This window comes from Lactuca serriola, chromosome 8 (genome assembly GCF_051521515.1).
Source record: "Lactuca serriola cultivar US96UC23 chromosome 8, Lser_US96UC23_V15, whole genome shotgun sequence".
In the NCBI taxonomy this organism is placed as follows: domain Eukaryota; kingdom Viridiplantae; phylum Streptophyta; class Magnoliopsida; order Asterales; family Asteraceae; genus Lactuca; species Lactuca serriola.
Genome location: NC_136415.1, coordinates 206,961,268 through 206,975,016, shown reverse-complemented (window position 1 = coordinate 206,975,016; position 13,749 = coordinate 206,961,268). Strand labels below are relative to the sequence as shown.

The 13,749-nt window shown below is 31.7% G+C and overlaps 2 protein-coding genes across 3 annotated transcripts; both read left to right on the top strand.

Annotated features, from left to right (window-relative positions):
• The first annotated feature begins 42 nt into the window (after positions 1-42).
• On the top strand, positions 43-7,639 carry LOC145065538 (Urb2/Npa2 family protein). The gene is made up of 10 exons (XM_079012555.1): positions 43-347; positions 574-2,062; positions 2,190-3,485; positions 3,597-3,946; positions 4,017-5,440; positions 6,311-6,683; positions 6,763-6,922; positions 7,006-7,109; positions 7,180-7,271; positions 7,407-7,639. Exons 1-10 carry the CDS (start codon positions 82-84, stop codon positions 7,481-7,483), a joined length of 5,631 nt encoding a protein of 1,876 aa, XP_078868681.1. The 5' UTR covers positions 43-81; the 3' UTR covers positions 7,484-7,639.
• Positions 7,640-9,139: 1,500 nt separating this feature from the next.
• Positions 9,140-13,262, top strand: LOC145070954 (uncharacterized). 2 transcript variants are annotated; one of them, XM_079017903.1, is made up of 6 exons: positions 9,140-9,362; positions 10,614-10,701; positions 11,217-11,380; positions 11,758-12,530; positions 12,599-12,799; positions 12,904-13,262. In XM_079017903.1, exons 4-6 carry the CDS (start codon positions 12,195-12,197, stop codon positions 13,093-13,095), a joined length of 729 nt encoding a protein of 242 aa, XP_078874029.1. In that variant the 5' UTR covers positions 9,140-9,362; positions 10,614-10,701; positions 11,217-11,380; positions 11,758-12,194; the 3' UTR covers positions 13,096-13,262. The 2 variants fall into 2 exon arrangements, with proteins under 2 accessions (XP_078874029.1, XP_078874028.1); XM_079017902.1 differs by lacking the exon at positions 10,614-10,701.
• Positions 13,263-13,749: the final 487 nt, after the last annotated feature.

Sequence of the window (13,749 nt, the reverse complement as noted above, 5' to 3'; positions counted from 1 at the left end):
AGGATGATTTGTGTAACATTACTTTGGTTAAAGTCTTAAACCCTTGAAACCACAAAACCCTTGGAAGCTTGAACTTCAACAATGGCGGATTATCAGTCGCCGCGAGCAGAAAAGAGCAGCAGTAGCAGCGCAATGAAGAGGAAGAAGAAGAGAAAGCTTCCAGATTCGGAGAATAAATACGAGGACAAGGCTTCGAAATCATCTCGTATCAATCAATCGGCTGATTTGGTAAACGAACCAATAGAAGAAGATAAGGAAACACCAACAGAATTGCTTGAAGATGCAACTCCGTGGAGAAATTTGCAGTTAATTTTGTCACTACAGAAGAAGAATCTCAATATTGAGAAGTAAGCCTCTTTTCGTACAACAGTGTTTGTTCTACTCTCCTGGTATTTGTTTCCATTTCCGTGTGTGCGTATGTTGTAGGTTTTATGCTTGTTTACATGAAAAACGTTAGGGAAAAATCATAGAAACGGAATGAATTTGAGGTCAAATGGTTTGTAACTAGAACATGGCTATATTGACTGTAATATTGGGTTATACATTTCTGATACTCGAATACTTTTTGTGCAGAAAGGTAGAACTCGCATATAAGTTTGTGAATTTGAGTTTTAGTCAAGTAGCAGATGACACAACTCATCCATCAGAGGCTGTTAGCTTTGATAGAGTAATTACATTTCTCAACAATTGGGTCCAATCAACATTAATCTCTTCAGAGAAAGAAATTAGGGTTTCAGGGCTTACTCCTCAGTTTGGTGTAAGTGGTTCTTGTTTAGATTATAGATGCTGGAAGATTTTCAAGTTCTGCCTGGAGGAGGGTATGAAATTACACGTTTCACTCAGCTTTTCTAAGGATATCTTAAAAGTTATTCACTGCATCACCAGAAACATGGAAATCAAAGATTTGAATGAAGATGAGTTAACATTATACAACACAATTCTTGATTGCATTTCACTCATTTTCACATCACATGGTGGTGTTTCAAATGAAAATCTAGATTTGTGGATTTTGTTAGTTAGTACTTTACTTGATCTTGTTCTGAAAGTTATCACCAGTAATCTCAATGTTACCATATCAGGAACAATTGTCATGAATTTGACATGCATATTACTTGATCCATTCATCAAGTTCTTAAGGCTTCATCCAAATCGGAAAAATGGTTTTCAAGATTTTGTGGATAAGCTTTTGGAACCTTTGCTGTGCTTACTGCATGTGATACACTCTTCTGAACTTGCCACAAGTAAATTATTGAAGCTAATTGAAGAAGTCTTCTCTCAGGGACTGTTTCATCCTTCACACATTGATGGGTTTTTGAGCTTACAGAGCTTATCTAAGTATAAACTATCCGATGAAGGAAAGCCAAAAGACTCAAAAACAGTTATCAGAAGTTATCACAGACACTTGTTTGATAAACTGGGAAGAATAGTGGTGGAGAAGAAAGCCTTGGCATTATCTGGTGAAGGGGAGCTTTTTCGTATGTATGTCCATTGTATCAAAAGGCAAGATAGTCTATCTGCTTTAAATGCTGAAACTCGGAAGTCATTGTTTGATTTCTTTGTACAAATTCTAGAGCCTTTGTTGTCTGATATTGATATTTACCTTCAAGATGAAGTGGAAATAGGAACAATGTTAGAAGATGTTCATTGCACACTCACATCATTCAACTCAATTCTTATCAACTTAATGCAAGAAAAAGTCTACACAAGGGTAGATGATGCATCTGAAGGGGCTTGTGCTAATTTCTTGAAATTGGTCTGTGATAAAATAACACTACTTTCTTCCAAAATAGATCATTTAGTTTCATCAACTTTTGATGCAAACAATGGAACATGTAAGGATTTGGTGGAGTTGGTAGCCAAAGATGTTATTTCATGCCTGGATTATTTATTGGAAATTGATTATGAGGTTCTTGGGAATGATCTTGAAAGTTTATGGCTTTTGATGTTCTCATATGGGACACTTGGACACAGTTTGACCAATTTGCAGGATAAGCCCTCGATAATTCCAGAAATTCTTCATCTTGGATGCCACATGGTTAACCTTTACAGTGAGCTTCGTCAGGTTAGTGGAACATTCTTTGATTTGAACTAATACTTGTTTGACATATTAATAAGCTTAACTTGTTTATGTAAATTGTTATCTCAAATTGAAGTTAGACTTATTAACATAAACCATCTATTTTTGATAGGTGGGAACATCTGTTTTTGCACTTTGTAAAGCAATCAGGCGTTTCATATCATCTGCAAACAAAAAAGAATCTAATCATTCAAAATCATGGGCAAATTCATTGAGATTGATATTATGCTCACCAGAGTTAAAACTTTCCATTCATAATGCTGTAAAGTCCATACCTGAAGGGCAAGTGGGTTTATCTATTAAAGAATTAGCTACTGATGTCTCCGAATCCCTTGAATGGATGAAGGGTACTTTAGACAATTCACATCATAATGTCCAGTTGAAAGCAGAGGTTCTTGGTAGTGGTTTATCCGAAGTGTACACTTTAATTGTGGACTCATTGGTTGTCACTACAGGTAACAGTAGTCTTGTTGGAGTTTCTCTAAATGATTTGATGAAACTAATTTCTCCTACTATGAGTCTTTTGATCTCACAACCAAAAGGAGTTGATGAGTTTCTTTCTGTTGTTTCCGGAAGAAAATTCTCCAATAAAGTGAAATCTCATTGGATTTTTCTTTTCTTTTTTCGTTTATATATGTCTTCTAGAAGCTTATATCGACAAGCCATCACTCTTGCACCTCCTACTACATCCAAAAAGATGTCAGAAATAATGCGGGACCCCTTTACAGCTTATTCTGGAAATGATTGGTTGGAAAAGACAGAAAAGGACAAAGGGTATTTTTCTTGGATTCTCCAACCTTCAGTCTCTCTTCTTCTCATTCTAGAAGCAATTTCAGATGCATGTAGTAAAGAAAGCAAAACCGATCTTTCTCCTCTAACATATGTTTTGAGTGCTATGGCACTTCAGAGGCTTGTTGACTTGAATAGATTGGTCAACTCCCTTGAGTTTGTGATCAAGAGGAATGAAATGAGAATTAGTGAGGGGAAAGAAGCAGAGGGTATTAATGGTAAACAAAATAAACGATTGGGAAAGCGACTTATGAAGTTATCAGAAGAGGCGAAAGGTCTTACAAGTTATATAATGGGACACCTGTCTTTATTGAATAAATCTGAGCCAAATTATGAAAATGGATGGGATTTTTCGGTTGCTTCCATAGATAAAAAGTCATTCCCTTCTGCATTTTGGTGCATGATATGTCAGAATATCGATGTTTGGAGTGCTCATTCAGCTAAGAAGAAAGTGAAGATGTTTCTTTCAATTCTTCTTCAAAATTCTCTTCCATTCATGAAGAGTAATTTGAAGCAATTTGGAGAGAAGAGTGTTGTTGGAGGTGGAAACTTGAAGAAGGTCATGATACATGAAATCTCATTGGAGCTTCTCAGCAATACAATGCTATATGAAGAAAAAGTAAGATGGTATTATAAAATTAATCCTTCTACTTGATAAGTGTTTGTGTATGTATATTCTTTGTTGAAGAATAATTGCATCTAATATTATTCACATTGTTCTTTAAATCAGTTTATTCGAAGACATATGGCATCAAGATTTTGCAGCTTTCTTCAAGAGTTAGTGTCACCATTATTTAACAATGGAGTAGATATTGAATTGCAAGAGGAACCCAATTGGCCTGAGGTTTTAAGCTCCCTTAAAATTCCTTCAGTAGTTGCAAATAATATCAGTGAGGTGAATGATTGTTCTTCAATTGATCAATCATCTTCTCTCTCTATCAAGAAGCAAGAAGTTGATGAATCAAGTCAGATATATAAAATTTGTCAAAGTTCACTCAGTTTTCTCTGTTGGATGCCCAAAAGATGGATAAATTCTAAATCTTTTTCTCTCTATGCAACTTGTATATTAAATCTTGAAAGGTAACAATTACAAAATACTCTTTCCTCTTTCCTCTTATTGATTAACAACTAAAAATGCTTTTTTTTTCAGGGTTATACTCAACACTTTATTGGGTGAAAAATTGCATGATCATCTTGAGCTTTTGAGGCTCTTTCTTTGTTGTAGAAAAACCCTAAAGCATCTAATGATGACATTCTGTGAAGAGAATATTTCCACCAATCAAAACTCTCTTAATGCCCTACATTTTAAAGGCAAGTTTCCAGCTTTATGGCTCTTAAAGTCATTACTCTCACTACAAAACACATTTTCAACAAATCAAAACACTGAATTGAAGAATCTGATGTTTTCACTAACTGATTACACATCATATGTGTTTTTCACTCTCATCAAGGGTACTCTTGTCAATGCAAGCCATTCCCTTATATCCTCTAGGGACCCTTTTCACAAGAATACTGAATCTGTATCTGCATCTGATCAAGAAGATGGAATTAATGCAACAGACTTTCTGATTCATGTATCTGAGGAATTAAAAGATTATGCGGAAATTATGTTAGGGGAAAGGGAAACCAGTTGTTATGGAAAGGCGACTTCTGTTCTTTCTTGCTTTCAGGGATTTTTGTGGGGACTTTCATCTGCTTTATCTCATATGGACACAAAGAATATTAATCTCAAAGCCATTTTCTCTAGAAGAAAATTTGAACCTATTGACAAATTGAAACTCTGCATAGACACTTACACAGCTTCTATAAACAAATCTTTGTGTGAGCTGTTTCTGAAAGCTTCTTTTTCCGAAATTTCCTCTGATGGGTATGAAAAACGCCTAAATTTGGAAACTTTAGAAATGGGAAACACAGATATAAACAAGTCCTTTTTGCAGAGTCTTCTAGAAGGAGAAAGTTTGTTTCTTAGACAGCTATTCATTTCCTATTCCGCTATTCTAAGGCTAAATTCACAGATGAAAACTCCATTGTTGTCAAAGGTGGTTGTTATATTCCTAGAAATCTCAGAAGTTTTGTTGTTGGGATTCTCAAAGAACACTGGAAATAGAACAACACCACCATCAGAGTTAACTTTCGTGTTGTTGGATGCGATTGAGAAGTTTCTAGAAGAATTGGGAAACCATATTTCTTCATCTAACCCTACTTTGCCTCCAAAAGTTTATGAAAGATTGATTGATTTGCACTTAAAGGCAATTGGAAAATGCATTTCTTTACAAGGAAAAGAAGCTGCTTTAGAGTCTCATGAGACTGAATCAAGTACAAAAACAATGAATGATGATTCTTCTAGTGGACTTTCTTGTTTAGATGAACTCAAAAACAGATTAAGAATGTCATTCAAAGTTTTTGTTGGGAAACCTTCAGAGGTGTATATATCTTCTGCTATGCAGTCTATTAAAAGAGCCCTGGTTGGGCGGCAGGAAGGCGGCATTGGGAGGAGTTCAGGTGGAGGAAATGTTTCTTCACTTGTTGCAGCTGGAATTGATTGTCTTGATTTAGTCCTTGAGGCCATTACAGGTAAAGTTATTTTTCTGAAAACATTATATATGCTATTAATTCTCATCGTGCTTATAAATAATGATGTTTTTCACTTTTGGACTTTTGTCACAAATGTTTTACATTTTGGCAGATTTAGTCCCTGCAACAAAGGTTTTCCATTTGGACAGATTTAGTCCCTGTAAACAAAGATTTTATGCTTTTAGCAGATTTAGTCCCTGCACCTATTAATTCTCATCGTGCTTATAAATAGTGATGTTTCACTTTTGGACTTTTGCCACAAATGTTTTACATTTTGGCAGATTTAGTCCCAGCAACAAATGTTTTCCATTTTGACAGATTTAGTCCCTGCAAACAAAGATTTTATATTTTGGCAGATTTAGTCCCTGCAACAAAGGTCTTACATTTTGGCAGATTTACTCCCTGTAAAACCTTTTGGCAAATTTAGTCCCTGCAACAAAGGTTATACATTTTGACAGATTTAGTCCCTGCAAAACCTTTTGGCAAAAAGTTTGTACATTTTGACAGATTTAGTTCCTGCAACAAAGGTTATACATTTTGACAGATTTAGTCCCTGCAACAGAGGCTTTACATTTTGGCAGATTTAGTCCCTGCAGTTTTTTAACTTATTGAAAAGTTCCCTGTAATTTTTTTTTTCGAAAACAGTCCGTATGTGTAAGATTTTTGTATTTTGGCAGGTTTGGCCCCTGTGTACAAAACTAATTACAAAAATTGTCCCCGTTGGCTTTTGCTAAACTGCTGATAATACATAAAAAGAAGAAAAAACCCAACCCCATTGCGTAGCATGTTTTTTTTTTCTTCTAGTTTTGATAATATGATATCAGAGTGAAGAATTATAATGTATACTGAAAATTTCAATTCTTTAAACAGGAAGGAAGAGTCTGAACACAGTGAAAACTGATATCTTGGGTTCACTTTGTTGTCTCTTCAACATTGTTCTTCATTTAGAGGGCCCACAAATCTTCTACAGAGACCCCACTTCAGTTACACATTATTCTGCTGATCCAGATTCTGGATGTGTTGTTCTTATGTGTATTGAAGTACTTACAAAAGTGTCGGGAAAACACGCGCTTTATCAAATGGATTCATGCCATGTGGCACAAGCTCTTAGTATTCCTGCTACACTTTTCCAAAATATTCTGAATAAGGGTGTGAAAACTGAGGTTTTAGATAGAGAATATTCGATTGAATTATATGCAGCATGTTGCAGGATGCTGCATACTTTACTTAGGCATCATAAAAGGTTTGAAATCTTTACTTTTTTTTTTTAATGTGGATAATATTCGATTGAATTATAGGTAAAAAAACTAAGTACATTGCAGGGAAAGTTTACAGCACATTGCTTTGCTTGAAGCTTCTGTTTCTGTTCTTCTTCATTGTTTGGAGATGGTAAACAATGGCCAAACTACCCTCGAAGGTGTTGTATGGGGGTTACAAGAGGGGGTAAAATGTGGTGCTTTCCTTCGAAGAATTTATGAAGAGGTTTGTTTATTCATTCAATCACTTTGTTAAGTTTCATTCTTTATTAATCCATATGATCTTTTTAAATTTTTTTTTGTTGGCAGATACGACAACAGAAAGATGTGATTGGGCAGGATTGTCGCCTGTTTTTATCCAGTTACATAGTGGTGTTTTCAGGATATGGTCCTCTGAAAGCCGGAATCAGAAGGTCAGTTTTGTAATTTTACTTTCGTTTCATTCTGTATTTACAACATCTGATGGAAATTTTTTGATTGCAGGGAGATAGATGAAGCTTTGAGACCAGGTGTTTATGCTTTAATAGATGCTTGCTCTTCAGATGATCTCCAATATATTCATACAGTTTTAGGAGGTAATTATTAATCCCATTCCCTTTCTTATTTTAATCCCTCTCAATATATTCAAACCATTAAACTATTTTTTTAAAAAAAAATGATTATTATAAACACCAACACTAATTCACTTGTTTTACCTTTTTATGTTCCAGAGGGTCCATGCAGGAACACCTTGGCAAATCTACAACATGATTACAAATTGAATTTCCAATATGAAGGAAAAGTTTAACTAACAAGTGTTCTAAAAAAACTACCAAAATTTTGTTGTATGTTGAATGGGTTAACCCATCAAAGGTCTTAATTTATTTATGTGCGTAATTCTTGGGAGTTTGTATTAAGGCAAAATTTTCTTCTTTCAGACAATCCAATTCCCATATATTTCTCATCCCTTGATGCTCGTAAATTGAAACCAAAATATAAGACCCATTAGATAAAGAAATGAAAATAACCAACTCCGAAGGCTTTTGATACCATATTATCATCGCAAACAGCCATATATGAATTATGGAAAAATGTAAATAAGAAAAAGAAAACTTAATCTTGTTTAGAATATAAACTTGAAGTACATAAGTCAATTATATCATAACATTGTGGTCTCTGTCATTGGAGATTACTGAAGCTGTAGCTGTAGTTTTTTTTTCTTCTAATACATTTGTTTGCTTGTATAATACTATGCTATTTGAGTGGTGAGATATAATGTTGAAGCACAATTATTATGCTATATCGATGTAAAGTTTTATAAGGACACTCTTATGCATTTTTCTCAAGAGATCACAACCTTTTTTTTAAATGTTTTATAGACAAATCACATGTTGCTTTAGATTTGTTCTCATATTTCATTCCTATTCGTCTTAATGCGGAGAAGATTTAGCCATTGAAGAGCTTGTACAACAATGATATTGAATTTAATTAGACTATTGATATATTTTCTTTCAAGGGTTTATGTATGTATGTTTCTTAAATTCTATAAAAAAACATATTTCGTCTTTATCCAACCACAACGGTGTACAAGAAAAGAAATCTTGTTTGATTTGGATAATTACTATTTTTTTGGCAAATATTGTGGTTGGTGTTCCGAACAAGAAACCTTTGTGTTTTGACAACATAAACCTTTCTTGATTTGGGTACTCTCATATGTACACTAATTCAATTTCTTTATGGTTGCCGGCTTTATCATTATTTTCCAATGAAATCAGGTACCACAAACTTAGTTTGTTTGCTTAAATTTGCAGTAACCTCATCTTTATTGGGAAGTTTAAAACGAGATTTAAATTGTGGCATGGATCTCTCTTGTTTCTCTATGGAAGGCTCTCTAATGTAACAGGTAAATATTATTTGTTCTTGTATGTTGACTTGAACACAAGCTTATTACAAATTTAATGATATATGTCTAGCATGCGAGTCAAGCATATGCATCAAGTTCCATTCACTTCAAATCTAAGCATTTGGTAACATGGTAATATATATATATATATATATATATATATATATATATATATATATATATATATATATATATATATATATATATATATATATATATATATATAGTTCTAGTAGAAAAAAATCAAATAGCAAACACAATACTATTTTGACATATTTACATTTTCTTTTTACAAATACAGTTAATCTTCAATAATTTTTTTTATTTTTATTTTTTTTGAAAATCGTATTATTGACAAAAAGTATTTTGTAAAATGAAACCAATCTTTTATATTTAAATTTTACAGATGATATTTTATTAGGATTATTTTTTGAGGCATAAAATATGGATTTTACATTGATTTCGAATTTGACGCCACTAAAATATTCCAGATCCTTCCAGGGTCAATTTGGTAATTTTCAAATTGTTTAACCTGGTACTACTAAACCCTCTTTCTTATGCTTCCAAAATAGTGTACGGGATTAGGGCTTGTACCTAGCCGCTATGGATCTGAGTTTCAAGAATCATTTGGTTATCGTAATGTTCATGGTGGATGGAATCATTAATTTTTCTGTTAATTTCGATATTTATATGGTATTTTCGATGAATTTAGTTCACGAACTATTGTCAATGGATTTTCCGACTCGATCCAGAGTACTGTGGCTGTGATTTCCCTGTTTAAAAGGTATGATTTTGTGTGCTTTTTCTAATATGTACAAAGTAATGATTATATTTGAAGCTAGGGTTTATAATCTATGTACAAATTCAATAACGTTGTTGAGTCATAAATTTAGTTAAGCAAAAAAATAGACAACTCTTATTTTTATATGTAGGTATATGTTAGGCTGAGAATCTGTTTTGTTTCTAGAACAAAGTTAGTACTCAACTAACTAGATGATTAACAAGAACCTAGAAAACTATTCATATTGGTGCAATTATAATAAAATTTAAAACATGTCGTATATCTTTTGTAATTACTGTTCATAAATACAGTATAATCTCTTTCAAAAGTTGCTAAAATATCAATGAAAATTATATATATATATATATATATATATATATATATATATATACATATATATATATATATATATATATATATATATATATATATATATATATATATATATATGTTAGGTTATTTTGTTTTCACTATCTATTGTGTATCTATTGTGTGCATGTAATTGATTCTGGACCAATCATTTTAGTTATTTTAAGAAAGTAATTAATGCATATTAAATGTTGAAGATATAATTGATATTAATTACATCTTCAACATTTAATATGCATTAATTTCTTTCTTAAAATAACTAAAATGATTGGTTCAGAATTAATCTTACATGCACACAATAGATAGTGAAAACATTTGAACCTAACTCACATATATATATATATATATATATATATATATATATATATATATATATATATATATATATATATATATATATATAGGGTTAGGTTCATGTGAGACCACTAGATTTTGTGAGACTGGGAGACCAAATCTTGACCACTCATCTTGAATAATGAAAGGCTGATATTAATTTAGATTAAACCATAAAATAGGCGGTGACATTTTTGTAAATTAATGGAACTTTAGGATTAGATCAAGACACAAAGGGGCAAAAATGAAATTTTGCATTCTTTTTCGTTTAGCACACAAAAACACCCGATATTCTTCTTAAAAACCCTAGATACGAACACTAAAACCCATTTGATCTAAATCTCAATCATCGTTCTGCTTCCTGAAATTCATCTTCCGATTGTTACACGAAAACCCTCGATAATCAACTAGAACACTAACGTCTTGTGATTTTGAACTTGTCATCTTCGATTTCTCTTTGGATTGATTTCATTTGTGGAGTTCTGCACTTTAATCCCTCGATAAAACCCTAAACTTACTTACTTTGATTCTTATCGAATATTTCCATCAAAGAAAATGGATACATCAACACGTGCTTCAGAATCTACACCATCAGATCATCTAAATGACATTATTACCAAAACTTCTCAAGAAATTCCAGGTAATTTCAATAGTTCTGTTAATTATCATTATATATCATTGTTCTCGTTTGATAACAAGGATGTTGCTTCGAGAATTGGTCTTCTATTGTTGCTCCATTCTCCAAATCTACACACTGTTAGTGATTAGGGTTAGGCAAATACCTATTATTAGGATCATAAAGTAAAATAGGTGAAACGAAATGAAATAAGATGCAAGATATACCATACCTTCAAGAAGAAAGCGAAAATGTAGAAAATAACATTAAATTAATCTACAAAATCGGCAGTAATCAAACTAGCAGGAGTAAGGACCTTGTGCAAATGCATTGCAAAGTATTGAAGATTTTACCCCTGTTTCAAAAATGGCTGGTTTGAGAGATTTTTAGAATCGTTTGATTGGTAAAAATGATGATCAATTAAAGAATGAAGAAAATACTTTTAAACTGCTACACTTTTAAGCTCAATCTTTGACTTTATAGTTTATAATTATAATATTATGCAACTGTTTGTACTAACATTAATTATTTTCATGCAGCTAATATTATAACAAGAATGACAAAATCAAAAATAAAAATGATGACAGCGGGTAGAAGTAATGAAGTGGAAACTTCAACAGGCAAATGGTTGGTTCAAAAAAGAAAATCATCGAAGTCTATCGATGAATCAACAACTACAACTTCAAAAGAAAAAGAAAAAAAGGTACATTATCAGTTATTCTATTCTAATAAAATATTTATCTCATTTGTTTATGTTATTCTATGTATTATAATAAAATATTCTATATTCTATTAATTATTTTCTGCATTCTATTAATCTTATTCTAATAGAATAACTGAATGGGACTTTGGTATTAGATCAAGACACAGAGGGGCAGGAACAGAAATTTTCATTCTTTTTCGTTCAGCACACAAAAACACCCATTTGATCCATACAAATATTCTGATATAATAAGTGTATATGTATAATATTCTTTTGGAATATTACTTTGTAATTAGATGATATAAGATTTTTGGATTTTTGTGGTGTTACTAACATTTATGACTAATGTAATGAATTATATGATGAATCTAATGAAGGAATCTATGTAAAAAAGAGAATCGGCGATAGAAAATATGTTAAAGGAGTGACAAAGATTGCAAAAAGGAAGAAGAAAGTGGGGACAATCGTGCAGCAATAAAGAAGCAAAAAACCGTCAAAGAGAAAAAGACTGTGAAAGATATATTGAAGGAGTTGCCTTTAATAAACACTAGATCGACACCTGGATTAATGACAGATGCTGTAAGTTCTTTGACATCAGAACAAAAAGAGTGGGTAAAACGGATGAGATTTAAAGCATTTTTGAAGATCAACATTAAGAGTATTCCCTTAAAACTTTGCCATTTTATGCTTGAGCATTATGATGAAGGCACAAACAGTATTCCGATTAAAGGAAAAAGAATAAAGATCACAAAGGAAAAAAATTCATAAATTGTTTGGTTTACCCAAAACTGGAAAATGCTTATTTGACTTGGACATGGTTAGCGAAGATCATCAAGTGTTTGATGGATGGATGAAGGAACTTGAAGGTGGAAAGGCAAATGCAACAAACTACAAGAAGATTATTCAAAAATCCAAACAAGTGGATATGAACTTTAAGCTGGGTTTCATAGCTTTATTTGTTAATACGTTTGCAGAATCCATTCCTATGGGGACAAACAACTTACTTCCAGTTAGAGCACTTGTTGAAGTAGATGACATTTCTAAAATCGATTGGTGTGCGTATTTATTGTACTGTGTAAAAAATTCAAAAGGGAGATGGCGTCCAGACAACCCCAAGTGTTATTACAGAGGCCCACTTTTGTTGCTGTTGGTATGTTTTTTCATATACTTATTTTTTTCTTAAAAATGGATATCTAATATGATGTTGAAATAATGCAGCTAATTTACTGTGATGAAATTGAATGCAAGCTCCAAAAAATAGAACGTAAAACACCATTAGTTACGATGTGGACAACAGATAAGTTGAAGGAAAGACAATCTTTTGAGATTGAAGCTGGTGGATTTGGGGTTGGAAATCTAATTGAACAAAGTTCAAATTTAGAACATGATAAGAATGAGAATCAGGACACACGTATTGAGGTATATTCTAAGTAGAATATATTATTTAATTATGTTTTAGAATATATTTTAATTATGTCCTAACTTAATATAAGAAAAATATTCTAATGCCTTTTTTTTCCCAGGAGTATGACGAAAAGTATGAAACAATTTTCAACAATGTCTCAACTGAAAAGGATAATATGGAAGATATTATTTTGCATTGTCTATCGAAATTCTCTGAAGACAATAGAACGAAGGAGATGATAAGGAAGTTTAGAGACATATTTTCAACTACACTTTTTTCTAGTCGAAAAAGGGTAATAAATAGGATTTGATATAAGTTTGGAATTACTTAAATGTAGTTATGGTGAGTAAACAACAATTCCTTTTGTAATATCTATCTTATTTTGAACAAATTATACAAAAAAATGTTGTCTAGTATTATGTAAGAAATTTGATATGGTTTATTAGGTGATTAATGCTTAATGAATAGTTGGTATTATGATCACTTCTTAATGGTCATGGTAGAATATTCAATAGTAAACAAAAAAAATTTAGAATATTCTAATAGAATAATGTTAAAGGCATCATTATCCTATTAGAATAATAAAAGATGTTCAATATAATATTGTTACATGTATAATATTGTATTATAATAATTTGGTAACAAAACATTATACTCTAATTATCATACATAAGACTATTCATATATACTTCAATGCAAAAATTATGTAAGATTATATAAGATTATACTGCAATCATCATACAAAAGATGTTTGCCCTTTAAAATTATGTTGTAATGTGTACAATTAACTTACATTATGTAAGATTCTAATAGTATATGAAATATTATGTAATATTATGAATTTACAACTTATAGTGTTATAGGAATATATAGAATAGTCTATAGGAAAAAATGATTTATAGAAAAGAAATGTTTATAATGTTAATATGTAATAATCTGAAAGATTGTAATATGATGTAATATT

What these genes read in the sequence shown, in the direction of transcription:
- LOC145065538 (XM_079012555.1), top strand. Translation starts at nt 82, where the DNA reads ATGGCGGATTATCAGTCGCCGCGAGCAGAAAAGAGCAGCAGTAGCAGC. An exon ending in TTACTTAGGCATCATAAAAG is followed by an intron (nt 6,684 to 6,762) that starts GTTTGAAATCTT and finishes AGTACATTGCAG; the next exon opens with GGAAAGTTTACAGCACATTG. An exon ending in TATTCATACAGTTTTAGGAG is followed by an intron (nt 7,272 to 7,406) that starts GTAATTATTAAT and finishes TTTATGTTCCAG; the next exon opens with AGGGTCCATGCAGGAACACC.
- LOC145070954 (XM_079017902.1), top strand. Translation starts at nt 12,195, where the DNA reads ATGGTTAGCGAAGATCATCAAGTGTTTGATGGATGGATGAAGGAACTT. An exon ending in GCCCACTTTTGTTGCTGTTG is followed by an intron (nt 12,531 to 12,598) that starts GTATGTTTTTTC and finishes GAAATAATGCAG; the next exon opens with CTAATTTACTGTGATGAAAT. An exon ending in ATCAGGACACACGTATTGAG is followed by an intron (nt 12,800 to 12,903) that starts GTATATTCTAAG and finishes TTTTTTTCCCAG; the next exon opens with GAGTATGACGAAAAGTATGA.